This window comes from Paroedura picta, chromosome 2 (assembly GCF_049243985.1).
Source record: "Paroedura picta isolate Pp20150507F chromosome 2, Ppicta_v3.0, whole genome shotgun sequence".
Lineage (NCBI taxonomy): Eukaryota > Metazoa > Chordata > Lepidosauria > Squamata > Gekkonidae > Paroedura > Paroedura picta.
Genome location: NC_135370.1, coordinates 87,980,441 through 88,007,008, shown reverse-complemented (window position 1 = coordinate 88,007,008; position 26,568 = coordinate 87,980,441). Strand labels below are relative to the sequence as shown.

Genomic DNA, 26,568 nt, shown 5'->3' with positions numbered 1-26,568 from the left:
GGAAAGACTGCGAGGGAGGGGGGGCGTGCAAGGGGAGCATGGGAAATGTAGTCTTAGAGGTATGGGTGGGTTGCCTCTTTGCAGCACGTCTTTCCAGCGGCTCTGCGCACGCCCTCGTCCGCTCAGCCAAGGCTGTATTTGTGCAGCATTTGTGAGGATTGTGCGCAATATCTGTATTACGTACAAAAGTTAGCAAGGTGGGAGCATTGTGACCCCACCCATTAGAAACCAAGTAGAACGAGGGTTGTGGTTTGACTTTCTCGTGAAGTGTGCCTTAAATGGTTTAATCTGCGTCTTTCAATGAGCTGGCTGAAATATTGCCACATCTACTCAGCAACTTCAGCAACGAGATCCTACTTACACTTTCCTGAGAGGAATCCCTGTTGAATCAACCTCAGAATGATTATAAATAGATCTGCCTTGGATTGCTCTCTAGATCGTTGAATGAGATAGAAACTATTCTGCATTAGTGACTGGGTTCCCAGTTCTGTACTTAAGCGTTTAAAATAATGTGCCTAGATGTCCATGATGATGCTACAGCTGCAACCCCTAGTCATTTTGCCCCACTGATCAAATGAATGGTCATTACACCAATTTCCACGCAAATTGGCCAGATTAAGGAGGCTATCCTAAAAGGACTTTCCTGAAAGGCTCATGGAGTAACTTACCTCTACTGTCCCATGGTCAAATAGGTGTTTCATAGGATGCTGTTGCTCACTGGGCACTCAGATTGCATGAATACACTCCTTTTTTACTGTTGGACAGTCCTACCAATGTGGATAATAATGCCTCCTCATTTGGAAATAGGATCTTACAGTTTTGCAGGTGGGACTTGAAGAACTTTGGAATTCTGAATGTGGCATTAAAATGTGCACAGTTGTGACATACAGAAGGGAAAATATACTTTCTGGTTTGCTGTCATTTTTTACCTTTTCCCCTGAAAACTGAGTTCTAAGGGTTTCTTGTAAAATAATCAATCTTTATTTTTCAAGCCTGCCCTTCCTGTGAGGCTCAGGGCAGGTAACATCAGTCAATAAATGCACTGAACTTTACAATCATATTTTACATTAAAAACATTTCGGTATTCCAACCCATCTGCCAACTAAGGGTAAGCTTTTGGGACTGGTGTAATTACCCTTGGTATTCCGGTGGATATTTCCGCAGGGGAGGATAGCCAGTTATATGTGGTAGATATTATATTCCCAGCCTCAATGTGCTAGCTTACAGTATAGAGTTGGAAAGGCCTGCTGCCACCAGCTCAAACTGAGTTAGTAGGACAAGTTAAAACACTTGCACGGAGTTGAAAGCCTTGGCTAGATTGAGCCCACAGTCTCTGGACTCCTGCTTCAATGGATGTGGTAGACAAATCCTGATATTCTCAGAACCAGCCCAAACATTCTGTTTTGTCCTTGGATATAGTTCATATCCTTCCCCCAGGATGCAGTCCAGTACTAAGTTGGAAATGTTTGAATATGGAAAGCACATTGATTTCTTACTTAAAATCTGCCAAATGGTCTCCAGGACTCCATGCAAGAACTGCTGAACTAGGAAACGATGCAGAATCACACTTACCCAGTTTAATAAGGGTCAGTGTCCATGGCCAATCAACTGCTTTTCACTTGGCTTCCATGGCTTTCTCTGTTGCTAACAAGTTCACAGTTAGCACTGGGTTAATTGAATAAACCAAGCAGGCAGGCAGCCTCAGTCATTTATGAAATGTCTACTCCTTCACAGAACTGCCTTGTAATTGGTTGGTGCCTGCTTACTTTGGGTATCTAAGATACTGCTCTCTGTATGATGCCACATGTCACTGCCTGAGACTCAGAGAGAAAAGCTCTTTGTTCGTTTATTGCAGGAATATAGACACAAAGGAGGGGGGGTTCTAATGTATTTCAAATCAATTTGTGGACAATAAACCCTGCAGGGATAGCGGAGACATTAGGTGAAAAGAAGCACCTTAGGGCTAAGCTATGATTGACTTCTAAAGCACTCCAGCCTTAGTTGCTACAATAATGCAATCCAGATTTAGGCAGTGTAATGAACTGATTTAGTTAGCAATTAAAGAGGAATAATTTTAACAATATATGATGCCCCTTCCATCTGTGCTGTAGTGCAGTTGCTCATTGCTGTCTGCAGAGAGAATACGTTTTTCAGATAAATGATAGTCCCTCCCTGCTTGCTTTACATAAATTTGTCTTTGTATCAGGCTTGTCACGTGTAGACGGCTTCTATACATGCAAAAATCACACGTGTCTCAGGGTAATTATGTGGAACCATTTGTGTCTGTTGTATACATGAATTGTAAGCCGCTTAGGGACTCCATCGGGTAGAGAAAAGCGGCATATAAGAACCAACTCTTCTTCAAAAAGTGGGGGTATCTCATATATAAGACCGTTTACGCACTGGAGGTTTCATGTCAAGCTGCAGGCTGGAGTTTTAGTTGTAGCAGGTTGCCCCACCTCTTCCTGCATCCACATGGGGGAGCATTTGGCCTGATGCACCTTATCCACCCCCAATTTGTGCTCCTGCACAAGAGCTGGGACAGTGAAGTTCCCAGTGCATAAATGGTCTAAGATTGCACTTATTTCCATGAATTCCCCTTTCAGAACTTCCCCACAAAATAAAGTGCCAGTACTCAGGACTGGTGAGTACCATCACAAAAAAGCTATAGATTTCTTAGCACCATAACTGCTTAACTATAAGTGTAGAAAACAGTACCTACTGATACAGAAAATTAAAGACACACAGAACTGTGCAGGATTTTATAAAAATATCCCTTCATAATCCATGGCTGGAATATGGGATCAGGTTATCAAAATAACTCTGCTAAATCCGCTCTGTTCTTGTTGGACCAGCAATAATGAGTACAGGGGTTGGCAGAGTTCCTGTATAATGTATGGACTTAGGGAGTCATTAAATGGCATGTGTCCACCTGAGAAATAGCCCATCTAAAAGCAGCCCAACTGATAATGAGGCATAAACCAAGTCATAATGAATCTCAAGTGAAGTGGAACTGATCCAGGTGTGATCCCTGTCATCTCTGGAGAAAAATACAATTTGTTTGCTCATCATACGTACACATACAGTCTATATATATACACACCTTCAGTGTTGACCTTGTCTCGTTCAAAAAAACTCTTCTAAAATCTGCTTAAATAGTTAGTAGCAATGCTGAAAGAAGTATTTGCTTGTTGCCTTAACAAGCCCTTTATTAATGAGTGTCTCTGTAGCTGAAATGGTAAAATATTAACAAGGGTAATGACATTGACTACAGTTATGTTTCCGTCCAAATTGTTCCCTTCTCTTTAGGCCTGGTAAAAACAGTTGCTCCACAGAAGTACACAGGCTGCCTTCCCCGCATCACTTTCAATCCAGTCTTCCATGACCACAGCATGTATCGGAAATACTGCCATGTGCGTCTCTATCAGTCTGAAAGAGTATTGCAGACATAACAAACTGCCCTTTGCTTGGCCCGTGGTTAATTCTCATGCTCAGCATGCCTGAAGCTACATTTCTAAAGGATCCAGATGTTATGCAGCTCAGGCTGTTATCTTCTGCAATTTAGGCAATCTGCTCATTTTTGCAAACTTTTCCTTTGATCCTAGAATGTATAGATGTTTCCCTTATCAAGTCAGAGAGGACTACAGAGAACATTTCTGCTTTAGCTGTGGGGCATTGGCAGCTTGAAGCGAGACTTCAGACCCAAGGTTTTGTCAACATCTTCCACTGGCTGTAGGTTGTGCCACTGTGCCACTGGCCTGCGGGGATTGGCTAGCATATCTGACCAGTGACGCAGCTGGTTGCCTGTAGCTCTACAGCCCAAGAACACCTTGCCAATCTGGTCATCCTTGGTCATTTTATCATGATCCCAGACTGAAATCACCAAGTCTACATTCTAAAAGAAAACACAAAGACACAAAACAAGGAGAGGCAAAGGAGAGATAATGAAGAAGAAATGAATTCAGGGGAAATTTCCCCTCTCCACACACACACACACACTAAAGATATGGTATAACATATGCATTTACTCAGAATAAGACTCAGCTAACAGAACTATTTTCCTATAGCAGTTTAAACCCTGCTACAGTCTCAGAAGGTCAGACTAGCCTGATCTCATCAGATCTTAGAAGATAAGCAGGGTTAGTACTGGCTAGTAAGTGGACAGATTACCAAGGTTAAGACATAGAGGCAGGCAATAGCAAACCACCTCTGCACGTCTCTTGCCTTCCCCTTTAAAATCCTACACTTTCCACCACCACCACCACCACCATAGAGAATGTAGTAATGGCCACAGGAATCAATAGCTTTAAAAGAAGATTAGATTAATGGAGGATAAAAGTCTATCAGCAGCTACTATCCATGATGACTAAACAGAACCTCCACATTCAGAGTCACTAAGCCTCTGAATCTCAGAGCCAGGAGGCAACATCAGGGTAAGATCTTGGCCTCTATGCCCTGTTGCTGGCTGTCCAGAGGAATTGGTTGGGCTTTGTGTGAGACAGGACGCTGGACCAGATAGACTACTGGCCTGATTCAGCAAACCTCATCTTATGTTCTTTAGATCAGGCTGTCATGGGCCATCCGGGTCAGGGCCATGTAAGCATAATTCAGTATGGTGCCCATGAGCACCAGGGTGCCAGCCAAGTGTTTTACTGAAAATGGGTGAGGGCCATGTGGGGCTCTTGCCCTACAAGGCTTCTAATTGGCTACTGGAGATTTGACTGACAATGTAGATTTTTTTTAAAAAAAAATCATCAGCAGCTGCTACAACAACACAAGGATCTTTGCTATGTAAATGAAGGTAAGCTGTGGCAGCCATTGTATGGGTGGGCTCTGTTTCCCATGGCAGCCATTTTGTGGCTGCACCCACCATACTGTGCCAGAATTCCAAATGTGCCCACAGCTTCAAAAAGGCTGGGGACTGTTGAGTTAGAAGAACCACAGTCTAAGTTAATAATTCCCTTCTAAGAATCTGCTTTTGAATGACGCCATAGGGGGACTAACCTGAATCAAGCTGAAGGGCACTTCAAAAACAAATGCCTCATTGAAGTAGGGACTTAATGTGTTTTTCTTTATACTTGTCTTCTTTTTCTTCCATTTCTTTTTGTTCAAAGTAAGTTGCACTTTGACATAGGGATCTGGGTTGGAGTACAGGAATAAAGGAAGTTAACTAGTGTTACAATAAAAAAAAAACCCTGCATTTCAAAATCCCCACCATGCAGCTCTTCTTAAGTAATTTAATTCATAATGGAATGATTTTCTCCAGACATTAACCTTCCACAAGGGTTTATTCATATAACCCACTTTTTGTCTTTTGGACTTTGTGGTGCATCCTAGCTCCTTCATCATACTTGGTCCATAGACTGCAAGCTTGGATGCTACAAGCTGAAATCCTAAAGACTCTTTCCTGGGAGTAACCACAATAGAATAACATTTAGGATCACTTCCATAGTGACTTAAAGTATCAGGTTTAGATAGGCACATCCAGGTTTTAATCTACTTCTCACCAACTAATTAATTGAGTGGTCTTGGGCAGGTCATGGTATTTCAGGATGATTTGACAGAAAGGTTAAAGTGATGCACTCAAAAGCTCACACCTTGAATAAATCATTGCTAGTCTTAAAGGTGCTACTGGACTCTGATTTTATTGTGATGAGATCAAAGTGATGGTTCTAATATTTTGAAGGTGGAGGAGAGAAATTCCCATCAGCTCCCAAAATAAAAAACTTGCTTAAAGTATGATACAAGATTAGTGCCCTTTTCTTAAGATAGAAGACAAAAAAAATTCTTGTTCCAGCAGTGCGATAAGAAAGCAAGAAACTTAGCAACACATGCTACGAGTTTATCTTTTTCATATCCAAGACCTTTACAAGACTAATAGAAATTCAGGTCAAGAAATCTGGCATGGTTTTCAGCATGCCACATTAGGTCAAGGAGTCTCAATGTGATTACAGACTTTATCTGAGCAATGCTCATTAGCGGGCCTTTGTATCTGCTCCATTTTCTTTTACTCCACACAGTCAGTTCCAGCTATCCCTCCCTATTACCTGACAACCCATGTGCATCCATCCGCTTGAGTTTTTTGGCTTCTAAGATGACCACAGTTAATTTGCTAGTGCTGGGTACGTATCTGAGTGAAAAGCATATCTCCCCAAGGCGCTCTTGCTATCATAAACAGAAAAGACAGGAAGAAAGGGTAAAAATTAATGCAATGTCTTTCTAGTCAGTTAGAAGCCCACCTAAGAATGCCAGAAGATTGTCTAGAGACCATGATCTCTACCCCAGAAGTTCCCCCCCTAGATTTCAGAAGATAACAAAGAGATGAAAAAGTAACTCCAGACAAGAACAAGGATATGTTCCAGTTTCGTCCATGTAAATTTATTACATTGAATATTTATTTGTCACTTGATTTTTAGTATATGCATTTTAAAAATGGGTGGAAAAAACCTGCTCAAAGGACATGGCTTTATGAAATCACTAGCCAATCAGCACTGAGAATCGCTGACTTCTTCATATCAACAAGAGCAGTAATCCCTAATCTATATTTTACAGTGTTTTTTGTTTGTTTGAACAAAAATAGCAAATACAGTTTCATGCTAGGATGCTCAGATTAAATTTATGTACCATTTATAATATGGTCCCCATTTGCCACCATAGTTGTCCCATAGCGCTCTCTAGTGGGTTAGATAATTTCTGCAAAAAAGCAAGTCCATAGAATCTGTCTCTGATCAAATGAGAATTTATCATATCATTCAGTCTCCAGCAGTGGCCAGATGCTATGGGAAGCTTGCTGGCAGGGCATCATACTTCTTCAACACTAAAAAGGCCTAGCCTCTGCAGTCTTTCCTCAGGGGATTTGGAGGATCAAAAAAGGCTTTTGTTCTATCATCATCATCATCACTACTACTACTACTACTACTACTACTACTACTACTACTACTACTACTACTACTACTACTACTACTACTACTACTACTACTACTACTACTACTACTACCACTATTTAGATTTTTATTCCTTGCTACTCCCAGAATGGCTCATGCTGGGTTAAAACAGTCCATTAATATTATTTAAAAAACCCAATAAAATCCCATTAAAAATTAAAAACAGGGCATAAAAATTACAACTTATGAGTAGAAAACATGGCAGTATGAATCAACTATCTGTCCACCCCCATAAACATCCATTAGTTGACCCTAGCATACTGCTGCCTTTAACGCCAAGAGGGGGTCCCACCAGATTTTCCTCTCAGACAGTGACCTTAACCATAAACTTATGTTTTCTAGCTTCTTGGTGTTTAAGTTCCATGCGTTTTATCAAAATAGACTCAGGGAGGATTTTGAAAACCAGTTTTTCCCCACGTTATACCAGTAATTGTGGAGGAATCCATTGGACCCATGAGCAATGGACTCAGAGTAACCACTACCATCAAATCCTGCTTTGAAGACACAACAAACGTGGAGTCTGTCACTTTTTTAAAAACCTTTCAGAGTACCTAGCTCTCTACTACTTAGGATACTCTTGCCGATGATCCCAGATTAGTCATTCTAATATGATTTAATTGCATTTCATATAATCAAGGCTTTGATGAGTGGTCAAAAAGTTAAACAATCTATCTTTCCACCAGGGGCTGATAGAGGCCCTAATGCTGCAAGGAAGTTATTAGCAAGTTATTAGGAGCTTTTCTCATATCTGTGCCAGGTTTAATGGACTGCATGCTGGGGCACTCTAGTTGTTCTTAAATCCCTTCCCTGTAATTGGTCCTTTTCTTCCCTTTCTATAGCCTTTGAGCTCCTGTCCTTCTTTCACCTTTGCCTCCTCCCAATCAGAAAATCTATGAGGACTGTGACAGCTTTTAAGAGGGAAATGTCTTTCACCATCTGCTGTGCAGACTACAGGAAAGAATGTCTCTAGGCAGCTGCTTATCATTGCCTGTTCTTAAGGTCAGTAGTGGCAGATGCATAGCTCTTGTGACTCAGAGCCTTGAGGGCTGTTTCCTGTGGTCACTTCAGCCCTTTTCAGCCAGCACCCGGTTACTCACCTTGACTAAGAAAAGGGACTGAAGTATGGCAATGGGGATTTTTATTACAAAAGTTGTTCTCTGACCCTCAAACATATGTAACATGTGTGACCAGATACAAAGCTTGAAGTTGACTTATCTAGTGGGAGAAAAAAAAAGAGTATCATGTGGATATTCTTGGTTTTGTAATTCCGTGACTCCTCCTTTAACCACACCCATTTATCACTGCCTTCTTCCATCTTTGGTGAAGTCTCTTGTTTAAAAATATAGCTATGAAAGTAGCATTATATAATAAAAGAAAAGTATCTGAGGATTCAAGTGCAGTTCCTCACCACCAAGCAACTGCAGACTGCCCCCTATTCTTAGATTGAAGGAAAAGAGCTTCCCTCCTGGTCACAAGGCAGGGCTCCTATAGAAGCCTGTGTATGGAAACCTTTCTTTTAGAAAAGCACCCACCCACCTTACAGGGTGTCTGTTGTGGGGAGAGGAAGGGAAGGTGATTGTAAGCTGCTTTGAGACTCCTTTGAGTAGTGAAAAGAAACAGTTTTTCTTCATCATAATTTCTGAGATCACAGTGCCCAAATATTTCTGAAATTTTTAAGGTTTAACATTTATAGGCTATGGTGGCCTTTATTAAACCTGTGGCTGCATTCAGATGTCACGTTGAACAGAGTTTCAGCCATAACAGGCATAGATGCCAAATCTGCAGTGTTTATAGGGTACCCATCCTCACATATGAAGAACATCTGAAAATTGTCTGGTATGGAAAACCTTAGACTCCAATTTTTCTAGGTTCTTTCATTTCGATATCTTGAGTATGATTCAAGGCTTCTCAAAATCTGTAGCCTTTAGTACTGCTCTGTCATGCCCCTCAGGGACAAACTGTTGTTTACTGTGACATGTGCCTACACCTGAACATACTCTTACTTTCATCATATTATATTTTGTTGCTTAATAATAAGACATATATGCAGGAAACTTCACCTCTAACTTTTCTCCCCCAATTGCACAAGAAGTTGCCTCTTTATGGGAATAATGAGGATTCAACAAACAATGCTATGAGTGTGATTATAACAGGATATTTTTGCAGTCCACTCTAACGAGCAGGATTTATCACCTATTTGCCTTAGATACCAACCTCAATCTTGCTGGCTGCAGTGAGCTCATGCCATTGCTCAATAACATGTTGCAAGTCAATGTCCCCAAGAGGCAGCCGCATCTCACCAATGATGTCATGTTTGGAAAAGCGATTGAAATCATACACCTGCATCACTAGGGTGGATTCAGCTACGTCTCCGTGGGGTATCTGGGAAGATAGCAAGAAGGAGAAAAGAATCTGATACACAAAATCCTCTAATGGGATCAATTCAGTTTGAAAGTTATATGGGTTTAATGAAAAAATTACAGTCCAAACCTAGGCATGTATACTCAGAAATAAATCCTACTGGATTCAATTGAATTTACTCCCAGGTAAGTGTGCATAGAATTGCAGGCCCTGTGTACTTTATATAACTACATACTTATCTTAAGAATGAAAGAATGAAACAATTACCTCACCAAATTGGTCTAAACCAGTATCTAACCAGTAAAGGTAAAGGTAAAGGTATCCCCTGTGCAAGCACCGGGGGTCATGTTTGACCCTTGGGGTGACACCCTCCAGCGTTTTCTTGGCAGACTCAATACGGGGTGGTTTGCCAGTGCCTTCCCCAGTCATTACCGTTTACCACCCAGCAGCAAGCTGGGTACTCATTTTACCGATCTCGGAAGGATGGAAGGCTGAGTCGACCTTGAGCCGGCTGCTGGGATTGAACTCCCAGCCTCATGGGCAGACCTTTCAGACTGCATTTCTGCTGCCTTACCACTCTGCGCCACAAGAGGCTCTTATCTAACCAGTACTGTGTCTCAAAACAATGGGCCAAACAGTTCCCCAAGGAAGATAATCAAGTGAACTTGAGTCATCTTCTAGCCATTTGTTCCCAGCACCCAGGTACTCAAGATGTACAGCATTTGAATACGGAGATTCCATGTTTAGTTTTCTTGAGTAATGGAATGTATAAACTGATTTTTAAACCCAGGTAAACTGACAGTTATCGCCACATTGTGCAACACTAAATCCAGTAATATAAAACATTTTGTGGAAAGATAATTCCTTTTACTGATCCTGAACCTACTTCTAGTCTCAAGCATTAGAGTTTTTTTGAGAGAACTTTATCTTGTCACTCTCTCTATACATTATAATGTTATAGATATCCATCATGTTGTTACATCTTCATAACAAAGATGCTTTATCTTTGGGTCATTATTATTTTTTTTATGATAATTTTATTGTTTATTATTATATAAAGCATTTACAGAGAAGTTGTAAAGAAAAAGCGACCAGTTGATATGGTTTGCCATCTCTTTTAACATAGATATTTAGTTCTCATCACATATTATTCCTAGTCTAAAAGTTTTTACCATTTTTCTTAGCCAAGTGATTGTTAATACATATGAGATCTGTTATAGGAATACATTCTGTTATTATCTTAAATGATATTAGGTCAGTCTCCTTCACTACTGTTGTCTTGTTAATGCCTATAAAATATGGTTTGTCATCCTCTTTTGGCATACATATTAACATACATATTCAATTCCCATCGCATATTAATCCTGATCTAGGAGTTATTACCATCTTTCTTAACAAAGTAGTTGTTGATACATAGGAAGGTATAATCTATTATAAGGATATATTCTATTATTGTCTTAAGTGATATAAAGTCAGTTCCCTTCATATATTAGACCTGTCCTAAAGGTTGCTACTGCTTTTTTTTTTTTTTTCTCACAAGAAGCCAGGAGAGTACTCCATTGTTCAGCTCATCTTTCAGGTGGTCGCAGAAAATGAAATTGTATTTTTTTCCATAGTAGAGTGTTTCTGATTGTCCTTCTGTCAGGGCCAGAGAAATCTCTTGCTTGATTCTTGCTTGTAATCGCCTTTGAGGGGGCTCTGAATCCTTTGTCAATCTGGATCTCTTCCTCTGGTCGCACAGAAATATCTCCTGATAGCTTCCTAGTTGCTGTCGCTTTTGAATAGACTCTTTTTATTTTGCTGATCCAAGTCATTTCCTGCTCTGAATAGACTTCCAGGTTTTTGGTACTTTCCTTCCATGAATCTGTTTTCCCAGGTTCTTTAAAGATACTTTGGGTTTTTACATCTCTGGCACTCTCTCCCTCCAGTTGGTTAACTTCCAGACATTGAAGTTTCACTTGATTTACTGTTAGCTGAGCTGCGTCATCAGCTGGTCTCTCCGGATCTTGGGCTCCATCCAAAAGCTCCCCCTTAGTCCCACGAATTTCCTTTTCCAGCTTATTGACTGCTTTCAGTATCTCTGAGTTTCCTTTGCATAACAGATAGAGAAGCTGTGCCTTTGTTAATTCTCCAGTTGTTAATTCTTCCATAGTTCTAGGCAGACACAAACTATAAACAGAAAGTCTCGTGAGGTCTCGCGGGAGCACGAGCGATCCCAAATTATCAGTTTGTCGATCTCCGTATCAAGTCAAATTCTCCCACTGAACGTTCACCCATAAATCTTCAAAGCACTCTCTTTGTTTGGTTAATGGGTGTAATTAGCTGGGAGTCTCTCACTCGGGGAAAGAAGGAATTCGCTTGTAAATTGGTTGAGGGGGGGGAGGGAAGAGCTTGTGAGAGGAGAGAGAGAAAAGCCAGAAAGCTTTCAATTCTTACTGTTGTAGGTTCCAGCTTCTGTCAGCTTCTGCTCCTATCGATCTGGTAAATGATGGTCTGGGAAGAATGTGAGGTCGGCTGGTCGTTTCAAGCTTGTAAAGTTGTTTGCGACAAAGACGCCATCTTGACCTTGAGCTCAAGCCGCTATTAATCCAGGGAGATCTTGCTTCTCCCTACGGATCTGTAGGACCCTCAGGTCACCGTTCCCGGTTCCTGGGGCAACCGGTGAGCAGATTTGCGTATCTGTTCAGGTCTGCCAGGTGCATAAGCCCCTGACCCTCGGCATGGCTTAAGAGCTGAACTGAAGTCCAGCTTTCTTATGGCGCCATCTTGAGGTCTCTCATCTTTGGGTCATTATTAAGTCCCTTTTTTGTACTTTGGCTGCCCTCCCATAACTTTTGGAGATAAATAACAAGTGTTCTTCTGCTCCTACATTAAAAGTATATAATTACAGTGCATAATATCAGATTTTTCATGCCATATGCTCATCAACCCAAAATACTTTGCCTATATAATGGTAAATTTCCAGGGTCTGTTGTTGTTGTTGAGAATATGGCTTGCACTTTGATCCAAAACACATTATATGGCAATTGCACTTTGATCCTAAACACATTATATGGCAATTAAGTCCCACTGATTACAATAGAACTTGCTTTAGACAGGTCAGTTATGTTCTTTATATGACCATTGGCTGTTTATATGGTTAAATTACATCAAGCCACTGGATTCTTTTACCTAAGGTATAGCCTGTATACAAGTATATAATACTAAACCAAACAGAAATGGACCATTGAGCTAACAGAGAATTTTGGATTTCTTAGTTTGTGAGATGTTAGAGACCTGATGAGATCAAGGAACAGGCAAGAAAAATGATGGCTAGGAGGGGGTGGGGGTAGTTAGATAGATAATTAAACTTGTGAACTGATTCATTTTAACTTTAATTTTCAAATCTGTTACACTGTTTTATATATTTTACCATGTTATAAACCACCTCAAACCCAACATAGGATAATTGTGGTATAAAAATCCAATAAATAATAATAATACATTTGGTATAGCAGAAATTACATGAGGCAGAACCCATTTCCTTAGATGCATTTGAAAAACATGGCTCACATGAGTCCATAAAAGCTTAGGCTACAAAACATTTGTCAGTCTTTAAGGTGCTACAAAACACTTTTTAAACTCCAGCATACATAGCTATTCCTACCTGAAAAATGAAGCTGTCATTGAAAACAGGGTTGAGTGTCTTACGATAAACCTTTGTCTCAAACTTCTTTCTCATATCCGATGTTAGATAGACAATTGCATAGGGATCAGAAGTACCTCCACTGTCCATTGCTTTCAGATCTGCAGCTTGCTTTACTCCAACCTTCAACTTTAAAAGTATCCATATTGAGATATTAACAAGCATTAAGTTTGTGTACTGTAGAAACCAGCTACTGGAATGGGGAAAGGAAGTAAGATATGGAACTGAGAAGACCATAGAAGTTGCTAGCTATTGTTAGCCTCTTTGAACTTCTTTAACAGTTTAAAGGGGTTTCTAATTATAAAAAGAAAAACAGATAAAGCTGTTCACAATAGAAGGGAACAGGAGGGAATCATATGAATAGCCATTTGTTTCAGGCACATTCAGATATCCGATTGTACTGAAATCCTGTGCAGTGATGGGCCAATTTAAAAGGATATCAGCATACTAGTTACTGCTGGTTTGGGGAATAAAGTGAAGTGAAGGAGCAATTTACATGGTCAGCTATACAAAAATGATATGAAATGTTGAGAGAAGGAGAAAAGGTCATTGAGGAGACACTGTAATTTTGCCATAAAACAGTATTGTATAAATATTTAAGTCTGGATTTGCAAATTATACCTCCTGGCTTTGGAAGTCATATTCCAGGGAATACTGCAGCCGTCCACGCTTCTCATCCTCCAGGCCACACTCTATGTCTTCCGTATCAGGCTGAACCTACGTCAAGAAATTGGTACTCTGTCTTTAAAGTAAAGTTATAAATCTGGCCAATTCAGAACAAAGAAGTAATCACCTCTGTATGCTGTACTTCTATATCAAGTTGTCTCTTGGACAGTAAGTCTCTGCTTGCATTCCAGAGACACCAATCTTGAGGGTGATCTACAGCTAATTGTCTTCTACCTGCATTCCAAGTTTGGTGAGCACTGGATTTACAGGGTTGAAATTTCAGCCCCCAAAGAAGCTGCCTGTCATTTCCTCAGAAAGCACTTCTTCAGGGTACCATGGCACACACTGTAAATGCAGTCCTCATACTTGAAGGGTAGGTAGAGTCAGCTTGAGGTCCCCTCTGAATTTGGTATCTCTAGCTTGCACAAGATCTGTTCTGTACACTCCTAAACCTGTGCCTGTCAAAATGGTGGTCATTATGACAGGCATTGTGACATTGTGTTCAGGAGATTCAGAATTGTATAGAACAGATCCTATGCAAGTTAGAGACATCAAATTTGGAGGGCAAGTAGAGGACTTGAAGGGTAGTTTGGTATCTAAATTTGGAATCTAAATTACATAGGATTTGTTCTATATATTCCGGATCGTCCTAAACCTGCTCCTGTCAAAATGACCTCCTGTCAGCTGGAATTTTGACAGGCATAGGCTCAGGAGTGTATAAAAAGGATCATGTGCAAGCTAGAGACATAAAAGTCACAGGGACCTCCCCGAATATTCTTCTATATGCCCTCCAAGTTGTTGCTTTGAAGTTATGTAAACATTTTGTGGCAATCTGTCTGGAAATGTCTCCAATCACAAACTTCATGAACCTCCACAGTTTGAAAATTCACAGGAAGTTTGTTCTGGTTGATCTGCCATAAACTTAACTTTGTGAACCATGAACCGGCCAAAATTTATCATGAACTGGCTCTTGGTTCATGAACTGGCTCAAGCTTATCCTTACTAATATGTAAGATATAATATATGACTTACACATCATGGGCAATGAAAAATATCATTATTGTGCTCTGTGCATGGGAGTGGAACAATAAGGGGCAGACATAATGGAAACATACAATGAAAAAATGGACTTTGGCAGGGCTGCAGCAGAAAGAGAACACATTAAAGATGTAGCCCACTGTCATATTGGTTGCTCCCAAACATTCTGCAAGGTGGCTTGTTTTTCCTGTATTGTCTTTTCCAAACCAGATTTAATTGGTGTTCATAGCAAGTGCAGCGTTAATACTACCTAGCCTCTGAGAAACTTTCTACTCTGCCCTACCTCCGGATATCTTCACTTTGCTGAGAAATATATCCTAGCAGGCCACATTTGGGTTTCTTAGAGCAAAGGACGTCTTTGCCCATAATAGATATCCTGGCATCTATTGTAAAGCCAAGAGAACCCCACCGTATTAGAGGTGCCTTTCTTCCCTGAATTCTCAGACAGCATATGTCTTGCAGTTCCCTTCTGCAACTTCATCAAGTATAGGGAGGTACATAGTATGTCATTGTTTAACCCAGGAAATTGGTTCAAGAATGGCTACACACAGCCAGACCCTGCAATTGTACTCATGGCCTGATGCCACCTCATCCAGGGGAAGTAGGTTGGGAAATATTGGAAACAAATTTAGGGCTGGTCGTTCTCTCCCTGCCCCCTTGCCAGAGATCATATTAGCAAGTTAATGGAAGACAGATGCACCATTAATCATGGCAAGATTCCTTCTGTTTCAGGTCTCTACCCGGGGCAGTAAGTCATTTTCCTCTGTTTCCCATCCTGATAACAACATTGAGCTATCAAGGTTCATTGTAATTTTTAATCTTCTATTCAGAGACCATCTGGTCTCCCTGATCTGCACACCATGACTTATGGTCACCTGGGCAGGAAATTCAGGATTTCACCACTTATCTCACACCTATAGTCTTTGTCTCATGCTAGCCCACGAAATCACTCCTGTTGCAAGTTGCAACCTTTTCATTTTTCACACTAATCCCCTCACCACATTGTCTCATCCTCCCCATGCCAGGTAGCCTGCAGGCTACATTTTTGGGTACTTAAGCAAGGCACAAACTCACCTTAGTGTGTCTTGGTACCAGACAGAGGACCCAGACACAAGCTGGTCTTGTGTCTGTCCTTCTCTTTGTGCTCCTCAAAATATCTGCTCCACTTCAGCTCTGATTGTATATCTATACTCCAATTAATCTTTATTTCTCTCTGAATGTCAGTGTGTGTATGCTATTACTTAAACTGCTAATATAAATTGTCTAGGGTTTCTTCTAAACAACAAATGATTCTTTATTCACTATTTATTTGCCTTGCCTGAGTTCCTAGGGTTGGACCTAGTATACAGAGGTGGAGTATTCCACTGTAACCAACCTCTCGTTCCTGTCACTTTAACCATCTAAGTCCCCATCATAATTCATGAAGGGCTATTTTTGGTAACACTGTTGCCTAAATATTTGCTCATTCCCTTTGGCTACAATCAATCTGTCCCTCAAGTACTTTTAATTATTTGAATTTCCTCAATTCAATGTTATTTTGCTTTCCTCAGTAGGCAAGGAATGAGAGAATAGTGGGTTTCAGATAAATGCAGTACTGTGCAGAGTTACTCCAGTCTAAGTATACTTGTTTGGTTTTAAGTAAAGTGAATCTGCATAAGATTGCACTGTACACTGCTTAACCTTACCATCTACTGATATTTTTGATAGCTTGTGTAAAATTGGCCTTTTGTTTGTGTACTCTGCTGTTTCTTAATATCCTCTCTCACCAGGCTATGCTGAGGCTGGAGAGAAAGAATCACTGAGCCAAACTCCCACAAAGGACAAAATCTAATTCAAATTATGCCTTAAAATAATAATAATATCATTTAATGACATCTCAGCTCCTGAGATGGTGCTTGCCCGCTGCTGGAGACAGTAAGGGCTATAATGGGGGGAAAACCTACCAGACTGGCTGTTGTGGAAGAGCCATTGATGCTACCCAAGTTGAGTTTTTCCTTCTTCTTGTGTTTCTTCCTGCAGCAACAGCACTTAATGATGCAGATGAGGAAGAGGAGGACGACTAGGCCTACCACAACAGCAATAGCTATGAGAGCCCATCTGGGTACTGCCACAGGTTTCGGAACAAGAAAGAAGGATTGTTACCTCTCTGTAAATCAATCTTGTCTAAAAGACATTTTCTTCAAAAATCCTGAATGTAGCTTCATAATATCTAACCACCAGAACAATATGAACTATTTTTCTGCTGGTCATTTCTCACATTCATTTTCTAACAAAACATTGTGATATCCGTATCTCCATTTGTCTCACATGAACATCATTGTCCCTAGAAACTTGAAGAGACTAATTCAACATCCATAATGTTAATTCATTTCTCTATTAATTTTTACAAAGAAATAAACCAATTAATGTGCTTGCTTATCCCACAGTACTCAGACATACAGTTGGAATTTTACTTTGTGGAAGACTTATTTTCAGTTGTTATAATGGCTACCACCAGATGGCACAGTTAGACAGACTGTAAACTCATTTTAATCCCTTTTTAGAGAAGGGTGAAAGCATATATGTATATATATTTGCATAAAATAAACCAACTTCCTCATAGGTATTGCTTCAAGTTGCTAAATAATTTCTCTTCTCTCCTTACTTTGTCAAAGTCAAAAGATTAAATGGAAACAAACAAATATTCAGATACACATATGTGATCATACATTATTGATGAACTCCAACTACAGTTGCCAGCTCTGGACTAGGAAATAACCTGGACACTTTGGGGGTAGAGCCGGAAGTGGTTGGGATTCGAAACAGGGAGGAACCTCAGTGGAGTATAATGTTATGAATTTCATCATCCAAAGCAGCCATTTTCTCCAGGGGAACTGACCTGAGCTATAATTCCAAGGGATCCCCAGCTTCTACCTCAGGCTCGGCTTCCCTAATTCCATCCATTGTTACTCACAATTTGTACTATGTCTCCCTCTTATTAAATCACTCCAATTCCATATCTCTATCTTTAAACCGCTCGTGGCGCCACAGGCGCCACGGACTATATAATTCGGTAAGGGGGGTAGAGGTGGGATTAGTCCGTGATGAGGAAGGGTCCGGATTGGACCCTTCCTCACGACAGACAATCGGAGGGACCAATCGGCAGGCGCGAAGCGCCTGCTGATTGGCCCCTCCGATTCCCAGCTCCAGGAACTGCGAGCCGCCTCTCGCCGCGTCAGGCCGCCGACCCAGGGAGCCCCCGGCAGTCGCGCGAAGCGCGGCTGCCGGGGGTTCCCTGCCTGGCGGCCTGACGCGGCGAGAGGCGCCAAGCGCCTTTCACCGCGTTAGGCCGCCACCCGAGGGAGCCCCTGGCAGTCGCGCGAAGCGCGGCTGCCGGGGGTTCCCTGCCTGGCGGCCTGACGCGGCGAGAGGCGCCAAGCGCCTCTCACCGCGTTAGGCCGCCACCCGAGGGAGCCCCTGGCAGTCGCGCGAAGCGCGGCTGCCGGGGGGTTCCCTGCCTGGCGGCCTGACGCGGCGAGAGGCGCCAAGCGCCTCTCACCGCGTTAGGCCGCCACCCGAGGGAGCCCCTGGCAGTCGCGCGAAGCGCGGCTGCCGGGGGTTCCCTGCCTGGCGGCCTGACGCGGCGAGAGGCGCCAAGCGCCTTTCACCGCGTTAGGCCGCCACCCGAGGGAGCCCCTGGCAGTCGCGCGAAGCGCGGCTGCCGGGGGTTCCCTGCCTGGTGGCCTGACGCGGCGAGAGGCGCCAAGCGCCTTTCACCGCGTTAGGCCGCCACCCGAGGGAGCCCCTGGCAGTCGCGCGAAGCGCGGCTGCCGGGGGTTCCCTGCCTGGTGCGCTGACGCGGCGAGAGGCGCAAAGCGCCTCTCGCCGCGTCAGCGCGCCGCCAACTAAACGAGCTCGCCGACGACGACCAGCCCGCAGCCGATCAGCCCACCGCCGTCGCCGACCAGCCCGCCGACAACGACTGAGGTAGGACCTAGTGCCCGCTGCATTCCCCTGCAGCGGGCTTGATTACTAGTCTCTCTATAAAATGGTGGTACATACTTTATGGGGAGGTATGGGAGGGAGCAAGAGTGGTATGAGAATGCAGTGGCAGGAATTAGGAGTGAAAGAGTTTGGGGGGATATAATTATTTTTCTGGGGCACAATATTCTACCCAATGTGAAAATGAATTGAGAAGACATTGTTTGAGAGCAAAATACTTTTGTAGTATTAATACTTTTGTAGCATTTTTTGTAGTATTAAAATACTACTTTTGTAGTATTAAAACTACTACAAAAGTATTGCCCAGGCTTTTTTTCTTTTCTTTTTGTATCTTATCAGAAGGGCAGGGAAGAATCATAAGACCTCTCAGATGGGATAAATTTAGTGAAATTCCATCAGGGAGGCCAGCGCTTCCAGTAGAATGAGTGTAAATATGGTATAATGATTTGGAGAAAATGGATGCATTGGAGGATCAGCTCTATGGCAGACATGTCAAACTTACAGCCCAGGAGCTGGAACTGTCAAGTCCAGGCACTTTACCGGCCCATGAGTAACTGGAGGGAAAGCAGTCCAAAGGTGGACTGGAAGGACCTATATTAGGGCATTATACTTCTGCTGAGGTTCCTCCTTTTCCTAAATTCAGGCCCTTCATCTCCAAATCCCCAGAAATGTCCAAACTTGAATCTGGCATCTCTTCCTGACCCCTTCCCTCCACTCCCTCACCCTGTATTCGTGGGGACCTGGCAACTCTGTTATACAGCCAGGATAAGCTAGTAGTTATTTATGTAGCCTACTTGGTGTTGGCAAGAAATAGGGTAAAAGAAATCAGGTTTTCTAAGCCGACAGAAATGCTGAGGGCTGGAGAAATGAATGGGAGATGAAAGTAAACAGTAGCTGAGGAAAGAAGTGGAAATGAAAGATGTAGAAATACCAGGAATGATTTGAAGGGTAAAAGTAGATAGCAGAGAGGCAGGGGAACAGTTTTCTTTGTGTGTCACAAATTAAGTTCAAAGCTGTTAGAAGTAAAGGATGATAAAACATCTCTTTGCAGCAAGAACACCTGTCCTGGGGGAGGGAGAGTAGCAGTCGAACTACTAAGCTGTACAGGTCAAATCCTTCTGTCTGCTTTCTGTTCTGTGCCCATCCCTTTGTTTATCTCTAGATTACTCTCCTTTGGGACTTCCTTCAAGCTGCTCTTCCTCATGCTCTCTCCCTCCCCTGTCTTCAAGAAGACAACATGCTAGTTAGGTGGAATACCTGTCTCACCTTTCCTATCACAGCTTTAACAGTAAAGAATATCCTTTCCTTTCTTAAAGCAACAGGCCTCAAATGAATGTTATTCTAAAGCAGCCTCCCTTCCACTTGTCTACAGCCAGCTCTAGCTAATACAAATAAAGTTTATTTGCTATACCCAATGGCAACTAATAAACTTGTTCAACAAAATTTGAGTCCAATAGCACCTTTAAAACCAAGAAGTAAAGCCTTGATCTCATTTTTCAACACCCTGAGCTGGATAGCCTAGGCTAGCCTGAGCTTGGAAGCTTAGCATGGTTGTCACTGGCTAGTATTTGAATGGAAGACCACCAAGGTCATGCCATGGAGGCAGGCAATAGCAAACCACATCTGGATGTTTCCTGCCTTGAAAACTCCACGGGGTCACCATAGATCCACTGTGACTTGACTGCACTTCCCATGACCAACCACTGCTACTACACCAGTCACTCAAATCTGCTCCTTCCTACTTCCTGTTTCTGTACTGTGAAACTGCCTCACTGATCAAGCTGTGCTTCCAGTTGTGCTAACCAAACTTACAGCACCATTGCTCTGTTGACAGAAAAAAAGGACGAATTTTGGGCTGGTCAAAATAGTGTGGTTTGATTAGAACTCAACAGTCAAATCTGTCATTGTTGCAAGTGTTATAATTCTAACCTCTCCGTTACAAATAGTTTCCATTACATCTCATGGAATTTAGAAATATTTATAAACTAGCCTTGAAGCCCGTTCATAAGAACAAGCTTTGAAAGCCCCCCCCCATGCCGCAGCCGCTTCCCCCTGGTGTGCCAAGTGCAGTCGAAGTGATCCCCGGCCCCCTCCCCCCGGTGAGACCGCAGCTTCCCTGTGCCAGGTGCGCTTGGAGGTGCCGGGCGTGCTTGCTGGGCCGCAGGGAAGCCATTTCCGGCCCTCTCCTCCCCAGCGAGGCCGCGGCCATCCCCGGGCTGGGCGCATGTCCTCCTCAGCTGAGGGCCCATGATCCGCATGCTGTCCAGGTAGCGCGACCATCCCAATCCAGAAGTGCCCAGCTTTGCTGGGCACATCCAGATTGGCACGCTGACCCAGACACTACCCAGACACCACCCGGAAAGGGTGGCTGTCTAGGCCCGGACATGGCCTACGTGGCCCTTTTAATTGGCCTGCTGACCTAGACACCACTCAGATAGGATGGCTCTCTGGGCCGGACAGGGCCGCTTACATAGCCTTTTTAACTTTGTTTAAGGGCCAATGGTTAAGATGATTACATTCAATTTCATTAACATAATTTCTTTTACTCTAATTCTCCCAAAATTCGAGTGATTGTTAATAAAACACTGTCTTCATCTTCTGGAGGCTATAAAGGAGAAATTGATCTAAGGAGAGATCAAGCAATCCATGCTTGAAGTTAAAGTTCCTGTTCACTCAACTCATTCAATTTACTCACATGGGATTTTGTTAATAAGACCTTCAATGAAGCTAGGCTCAGCTGTGGTTAGTACAGTAGTTGCTGTCGTACTATTGGGGTTGGTGGGAGCACTGGTGATACCAGGCATTGTTGTTATCAGCTGTGACTCAGGAAAGATGACCTGGAAAAACAAATGAGGCCAAACATTATCCATCCTTAGGCTATGGTCTTCCAACCTCTTCCAAGCATGCAGTTAATTTTGAATGACCTAATTTCAACCCAGTTTAAGAATCCATTTTCAGTGCCAAGAGTTCAGCCTTAGAACATGTGAAGTAATAGTAGGGATGTGTAACAACACCAACATTTTAATTGTTAATTTGTATTTTTTTTTTAATTTGGAATTTCTGAATACTTGGAAGTCTATTAAAGTCAACTTTAAACAGCCGTCTCCCACAACAAGACCAGGCAAGCTTCTTTTGGAAAGGTTTTCCTCAGCTTCCTGCCCATTTCCCAGTGCCATGTCAGCCTCAAAGAGCTACACATATGTAGCAACTGCATTGCAACTGCCACAATTGCCAGATTGGACAATTATTACAGTCTGGGTATTCAAACACTGCAAGTGTCACTAGGGCAATATTGGGTATGACACAGGGGAGAAAAGGAGAGCTGGTGGTGCCAGGGACAGACAAATACTCTGAACAGCTCTTGTAGATTCACTGGGGCAGGAGACCGCCGGTGGTTACAAGAAACTATTACCATTAGTGATGGGCATGACACAGCAGAGAGTATGTAGACACATTCTTGGCACTCAAAGGGCACCTCAGGAAAGTCCTTAAGGAAAATCAGGCATGAGCAGTGTGAATGGATCAGCCCTTTTCCTCCTCAGCCCACTCGCTGAGTAGAGGATGTTACAGTGAGTACAGGTGATGTTCCAGCTGTGTTTCCCATACACCAGCCTACTAGGACTATAGTCCACACTGCTGGTATACTTTCCCCAGAAACCAGAACTATTGCAGTAGATCTGTTGCAGTAGATAAATCTATCATGTTATCCTTATGCATAATATACATTCAATGGGGCCTAAACTATATATATATATTTCCCCCATTAAGCGACTAATTAGTCTGTGAACCTACTAATTTGAGGAGCCAAATGTTTGGAAAGGGAGGACTAATTCAGCTTCCTTCCTTCCTTCCTTCCTTCCTTGGCCCAAGACTTCTTTATGTTTTGCTGCCACAGACTAGCACAACCTGTCCAAAAAGAAAATATAGGACACAGCGGATATTTGCCTCAGTGCATACTGTATAACCCCATTCTAGGTATCTGCCTATGCCTGTCACCCATTCTATAATCAGCATAAGGTGTGAAGATGAAACTCCTCCTTAGGAACACACTCACAAAAGCCATACCAAATCAGTGTGGCTGGTGTGTTGATGTATTTTCTTATTAACCTCATTGGATTAGTAAGTCTTTCATAAAAATTCTTGAGGAATCACCTTACTTTCTGCAGGGAGCACATATATGGAAACAGCTATTTGTGTCACAGATGGATGCTTGGCTTGAAACCTCTCAGTATTTGATGACTAAGCTGATTTCCTATGACAACCATTTGGTGGTAGCACCCACTCAGTGTTTTTAACATTCCAACAGTATCCACTCATTACAAGGCTGGGGGTCCCTGCCCTACATAAGAACTAAATTTACAGCTCATTTTAGATTAGGCGTGAGGGACAGCAGAAAAGAGGTTTGTTTCTTATTCACAGGTGTTATCTTACCTCTAACCTTTTTGGGACAAATAAGTTGGCTTCTTATGGCATGGGGCGGGGGAGCTTCAGCCTTTATTTATTGCTTTAGAGCTGCCTAACAGATGGAGCGCCAGGGAACAAAATACTCTATGCAGGCATCTATGCTGATATATGGCCAGAAAGCCCTCTCAAAACAACTGAAGTTCTGAAATGGTTGGTTGAAAATGAAAATTTTTATATAGAAGCCAACTCTGAAACCCCACTTGGCTTGGTTACTATTGGGCACTAGGCAGAACACACAAGTTGCACCAATTCTCCAGACACTCCAGTGGCAGCTGATAGATTACCAAGTTCAATTCGGAGTTCTGCTTACCACTTACAAAGCCTTGGTCATGCATGCCTTTGAGACCACCTTCCCTGTCCTGCTATGCTATTGCCTTGTTCATTGGTTGTCTTATGCTGTCTGACTGCCCTATCCTATAATCAACCTTGAATTTTTAGCAAGGTGTATTACAAATAAATAAAATAAATATTGGCAAGTTCTGGTTGGATGATCTCCCTGGCAGGTGTATATCTGCTAAGTCACTTTCTTGTTTCTCTGGTCCTCTCATGGCCTGGGAAAGGGAAACAAGACTATGGGGCACAAATAAATGTAAGGCTGAAATAATTCTCTTTGTGTTCAGAAAGCACATTGTCAGTATGAATGAGCATAGTTTGTGTTGGCTTGTGATTAACAGATTTCTGGTTGTACTTCCCACTGCACAAGGGAATGTTTGCCCTGTTGCTCTGGCATTAGCAGCAGCCATTCTTCCTGAGGCAGCAGCTGCCATTACTGAGGGAATTCTCTACATGGCTTGGGAACACCTTGCAAAAACCTCATTTGAAATAAAGCAAGAGAAGAGACCAATATGCCAAGGCTCCTGCTGGGCCATCCTGAGGACTCATCATAAAGCATAGGAAGAGATACGAACGGGTTATTTTACGGAAACAGAATTAGCCAGCTGTGCCCAGCTTCCTTGGGCAGAGTGCCTGGATGGTATCAAAATGCCAGAATAAATACAGCTGATGGTGAAGAACGAGTGCATGAAAAATGCAGTACACTTTCCTACTAATTGCTTCTTTATCAGGTCAGAAATGAATGCCCCTCCCATTAAGTATGTCATTATTAAATCAAGCAGAAAATTAGTTTCTAATGCTCTTCTCCTTCCTTGTCTGCCCAAAGGGCTGGAGGAGGAGCACAGACAGAAGACAGAAAATTGTCTTTAACAGAGCTGAAGGCAATATGATAAAGGCATTGTTTCCCGTTGTATACATTGTACATGCTTATTTCTTTTATCCCACGTCGCACATATTTTGCAAATTCAGAAGCATAAAACAAGAGCTAATTATATATCACATACAACAGAGTTCTGAATCCCCCAAAAAGCAGCTCTGGAAAAAGACATTTTAGAGTGACAAGATGTGGGAGAGAAGGATGGAACTTAATCCTTTCCCTGCTCATTTTTCATCTGTTTCAAAATGCCTAAAAGTACCTTTTCCTCCTGCAAAGTTTATCCTGCCTTGTAGACTAGTTTAAGTCATTCCAGCATTTCCTTTTAAGAGTGCCCTCAGTTTATTAAGGTCAGTCCTCCATAGTGAAATCTGTCTGTGTCTCTGGGGTGAACATTCATTTAGTTCATGTTTACCAGGCTTACTTACTGCAAGCGAAGTCTTTCTCTCAAAACCATGACCAGACCACTGTGGATTGTTTAATATATGGATGCTTGTATTAATGGTCAATACTGTTTAATGTTACAGCCAATTTGCTCATGGTTCAGTAGTTTTATTCTAATTATTGTGTTTTAAATTTTGTGCTATAAATTGCATCAAACAAAATAAGGAAATAGGGTATAATGCAGCTTGGGAGTGTGTTACATATGCTTTTAATTCCTAAAGTCTTGTCCCTAATGTAGTGGGATGGGATCAAGCCACTCTCCCTCTTTTTCATGAAAGCCAGAAACATGACATCTGCAGCGACCATCCCTCCAGGCGTTGGATGTCATATACTGTATGGTCACTGTACTAGCAATCTGAAAGAGTTTTGCCTGTGGAAGATATGCCACTTGCTTCTAAAAAGCATAGGTGCAACCTGAGCGGCTGGTGCCAAGTTAATGCATAATTATTGCCACACTGGAAAAAAGTATATGGTGGGATCCAAAATACAATTCCAGTCAGCGGCAACAGCTAAAATGATCTCTCTGGGTGAAATGACAGGGAAGAGCTGTCAGAGTAAGAGCATACATTTTAAACAAGGAAATTGTATGGCATGAGAAGGCCGCAACATTATTCTTGTGACCACTAAAACAGAATTACTGTCTTGAGTTGTGCCCATTTGCCCTCAGGGGCATGATAAGACTGTAGCACAGCTGAAATGGCTATGATTTATAGCACATCTGTGTGCATTGAGAGTGTGATGCTCATCAGATGCAGGTCACTGGTCTGGGGATTAGTATTAATGCAGTCACTGTCAAACAGGTCGTCCTCCTGGCAGCAGTAAGAAATTTCTGCTGGACCATCTGACTGAAGTCACATGAAGTTTGAGGGTGGCTAGGATTCCCTGCAATTCCATCATCTTAAAAGGCAGGAAACTGGTAGTGGTTATAAGGATAGGACTTGTGTTTTATTAGAGAAATCCAGAAGGAAGGAGAAACTACCAGCTACCTAATACTGAAAAAAAAGAGAATCCCATGTATGTAGGTGACAACAATAAAAAGTAATAAACAATTTTAAAGGCTGTACTTGAAAAACTAAAAGTGTTATATCTGGCAAACAAATTATTCATCATTGCATGAAAGTCACACTCACTTTCTTCATGTGCCAAACTTACATCAGGACTTACAGCATACCAAGCTCTATGGGGAAATGGCCATTTTTAAAAATAAGGTCCATATTAATCAAGCATTATATGTAGCAGTAGTTTGAAATTCTCAGGATACATTGTTTATATGCATTTCAGTTTTTGCCAGATTTAATTTTTGATAATATAATCCTTCAGTTTTAAAAACTAACTTTATAACTGTCAATGAGGTATAACAGGTCAATTTTAAGAAATCAAACTGTTATGCACTATAGAAAGGGAAGAATGACCACTTACTTCTTTTAGTTCCTCTTTACTGTACTCAGCAGAAGCCTTCTTCCTGAGTCTTAACTGATTCCTCTCCTTGCTTTATAATCAGAACAGAGCACATCATGGCTAAGCCTCTTGACCCTCACCTCAGCAGGTTGAGGCCCTCACAGCAGCAATTGACTGCTGTTTCTTTGTAAAGCAGAAACCAAACCTGAAATTCTTCTTTGTCAGCCGAGAAACCAGATTGATTGGAATGACTCTGGCTGGCCCCACCTCAGGCATTAAACTATGTATCTTTGCAGTAAAAGAAAAGTAACCAACGGCACTCCCAAAGATATGCGAATTTCACCTGAGATCCACACGTCATGGGCACAAAGCAAACAAAC

General features: G+C 42.2%; 1 protein-coding gene across 1 annotated transcript; it reads right to left on the bottom strand.

Annotated features, from left to right (window-relative positions):
- Positions 1 to 3,172: 3,172 nt before the first annotated feature.
- Positions 3,173 to 26,447, bottom strand: SYT8 (synaptotagmin 8). The gene is made up of 9 exons (XM_077321495.1): positions 26,210 to 26,447; positions 21,371 to 21,512; positions 16,638 to 16,798; positions 13,612 to 13,707; positions 12,952 to 13,119; positions 9,159 to 9,326; positions 6,048 to 6,165; positions 5,005 to 5,138; positions 3,173 to 3,895 (listed from the first exon to the last, which is right to left on the bottom strand). The coding sequence occupies exons 2-9, from the start codon at positions 21,477 to 21,479 to the stop codon at positions 3,662 to 3,664; spliced, it is 1,188 nt and encodes a 395-aa protein (XP_077177610.1). The 5' UTR covers positions 21,480 to 21,512; positions 26,210 to 26,447; the 3' UTR covers positions 3,173 to 3,661.
- Positions 26,448 to 26,568: the final 121 nt, after the last annotated feature.